Source organism: Strix aluco, chromosome 8, assembly GCF_031877795.1.
Source record: "Strix aluco isolate bStrAlu1 chromosome 8, bStrAlu1.hap1, whole genome shotgun sequence".
Taxonomy (NCBI): domain Eukaryota; kingdom Metazoa; phylum Chordata; class Aves; order Strigiformes; family Strigidae; genus Strix; species Strix aluco.
Window position 1 is genome coordinate 21843881 of NC_133938.1, and position 2434 is coordinate 21846314.

The window sequence follows — 2434 nt, forward strand, 5'->3', positions numbered from 1 at the left end:
ACCTTGTTTTCAGGGAGCTCACTTCAAAGAATTACTTCAGGTGCTGAAAGCATTACATAGATTTTATAAAAACAAACTTGCAGTAAGTCTCAAAAAGAGCTGCCTAGGTGCCTGTCTCATATTGAAATCTGTAAAGCATAACAACAGTTACGTACGTTGCCATATTTACCAGTTATCCCAGATTTCTAAATCCGCCGCTTTTGGCTGGAGTCCTGGCTGGCACCCGGGGCGGGCAGCTGCCGCGAGCGGGAGCAGAGTTGAGGGGGCGGCGAAGGCCGCGCTGCGAGCGGGCGGGCGGGGGACTCCCACCCAGCGCCGGCCCGGTGCCCCGAAAAGCAGCCAGAGCCTCGGTCTGCCTGCCAGCGCGGTGAAAGGGAGCGGGGAGGAGGTGCGCGGGGTCAGAGGGGGCAGCAGGACAATTACAAAGGCGGGCGCGCCAGCGGGGAGGGGGCCGGGGCGGCGGCAGCAGCAGCAAGGGCACCGGGCGGCTCGGCTCGGCTCCCCGACGTGAGGTGACGGCCGGCGGCGGGCGGGGCGCGCGCCTCGGCCTGAGGGGCCGCGGCTGCTCCCGCCCGGCGCGGGGCCGGCCCGGCCCGCGGGCGCCGCCAGGCGGGGGGGCCTGGGGCCGCCCGGGGGCCCTCGTCCTCCCCCGCGCTCAGCCGCGGCCCCTCAGCGCGGCGCGGCGGCGGCGCTGGCGCTGCCCGCCGTCCCCCGGCGCCGCGGCAGCTGCGGGCAGGGCGGGGCGGCGGCGGGGCCGGCGGCGGCGGCGGCGGGGCGCGGGGCGGCGGCGGGGCCCTCGCCGCGGGGCAGGACGGAGCGGGCCGCCCGGCGGAACTCCTCGCTGCGCCACGTGTAGAGCAGGGGGTTGAGGGCCGAGAGGGCGCAGAGCAGCAGCCAGCTGGCGGCCTGCAGCGCCGGCGGCGCCGGCCGCAGGAAGAAGCCCAGGAGGCTCACCCACACCAGGGGCTGGGTGCCCAGCAGGAAGACGCAGCAGAGCAGCAGGACGGAGACGCTGCTGAGGCGGCGCTGGGCGCGGCGGGGCGGCGGCGGGGCGGCGGGGAAGGGCAGCTGGTGGAGGAGGTGGAAGTTGAGGACGCTGACCCGCTTGGCGCTGCCCCGCACCCGCCGCACGATGCCGAGGTAGCAGTGGAGCAGCAGCGCGGTCTGGCCCAGCACGGCCAGGGCGAGGAGCAGGGCGGTGTAGCGAGAGCTGCCGTCCGTCTGCCGCGGGGGCGGCTGCTGGGCAGGGCCCGGCGTCCAGAGCCCGGGCAGCAGCGGGACCAGTAGCAGGGCGAGGGCCCAGGAGAGCCCGATCATGCAGCCCGTGTGCCTCCGCTGGTAGAGGGCCTGGTACACGCTGGGCAGCTTGGTGATGAGCACGTACCTGTTGAAGGCCACCAGCAGGTGAGAGGCCAGGGAGACGGTGAGGCCGAGGCCGAGGAGCCCCCCTCGGAGCAGCCGGTACTCCGCCGAGCGAAGGGAGGAGGAGTTGGGAGGCAGCAACCCCAGCACGGCCTCCTGGGGCATCCACAGGGCGCACACGCTTAGGTCTGCCGCGCAGCCGTTCACAATGAAGGCATTGCTGGTTGTCTGCAGCTTCTTGAAGGAGAAGACCAAGTAGATGACCATCACATTGGATAAGGTCCCTGAGATGGCTAAGACGGCATAGAGCAGCGACAGGAAGATGCGGGTCCCGGAGGAGTCCTCCCAGAGCAGCAGCAGCGGCGAGCTAGCACTCCAGGAAGAGGCGTTGGGCATCTCGCTGAATGCAGCTCAGTTTTGACTTCTCCCTGTAAATCCCATCCTTGTCTGGGCCAGAAGATCCTGCTGCAGGAGGTGTCCCCCGCCAAGCACAAGCTGAGGGACTCCAAGGCAGATTTCAGTCATACAAGCTGCAAGGTCCAGAAAACACAGTTAGCAGTGTCCAAGGCAGGTGGGTGGCAAGAGATCCCACAGATTGTAGTGAGTGAAGGTGGGTCCATAGGGAGCAGATGGCTGTTAGCAGACCAGAGCACGACTGAAGATTCTGTAGCTGTGAAAATGCCAAAAGCAGCAGCACCTTGCAATCAGCAGCAGAAACGGCAGCAACCGATACAAAGCTTTGCAGTTTCTCCTGTGCCACAGTACGTACACTGTATATCATTCCAGGAAGATTCAGCCCTTCCACTCTTCATGAATTATTCAGCAGATTTTCAACTTGTTAAATCAAGAAGAAAAAAAAAAACCCAAACCCTATCATGCTCCAGAAATACTGCAACTACACAGTCTGACTCTGCCTTACCAGTTTCCTGGTTCTAACCCATTTACACAACTTTCATTTGCAGCAAGCTTTCAAACCAGTATCAGTCACTTCTGTCTGAAATACAATCCATTTACTGCAGAAACTCTTCTGCTAGATACTCACTTAAACTGATTTTTTTTCTGATCTTGTTAA

The 2434-nt window shown here is 63.7% G+C and overlaps 1 protein-coding gene across 1 annotated transcript; it reads right to left on the reverse strand.

The window, feature by feature from the left end:
* Positions 1-669: 669 nt before the first annotated feature.
* GPR88 (G protein-coupled receptor 88) lies at positions 670-2434 on the reverse strand. The gene has a single exon (XM_074833253.1). The coding sequence runs from the start codon at positions 1756-1758 to the stop codon at positions 670-672; it is 1089 nt and encodes a 362-aa protein (XP_074689354.1). The 5' UTR covers positions 1759-2434.

What these genes read in the sequence shown, in the direction of transcription:
- GPR88 (XM_074833253.1), bottom strand. Translation starts at nt 1,758, where the DNA reads ATGCCCAACGCCTCTTCCTGGAGTGCTAGCTCGCCGCTGCTGCTGCTC.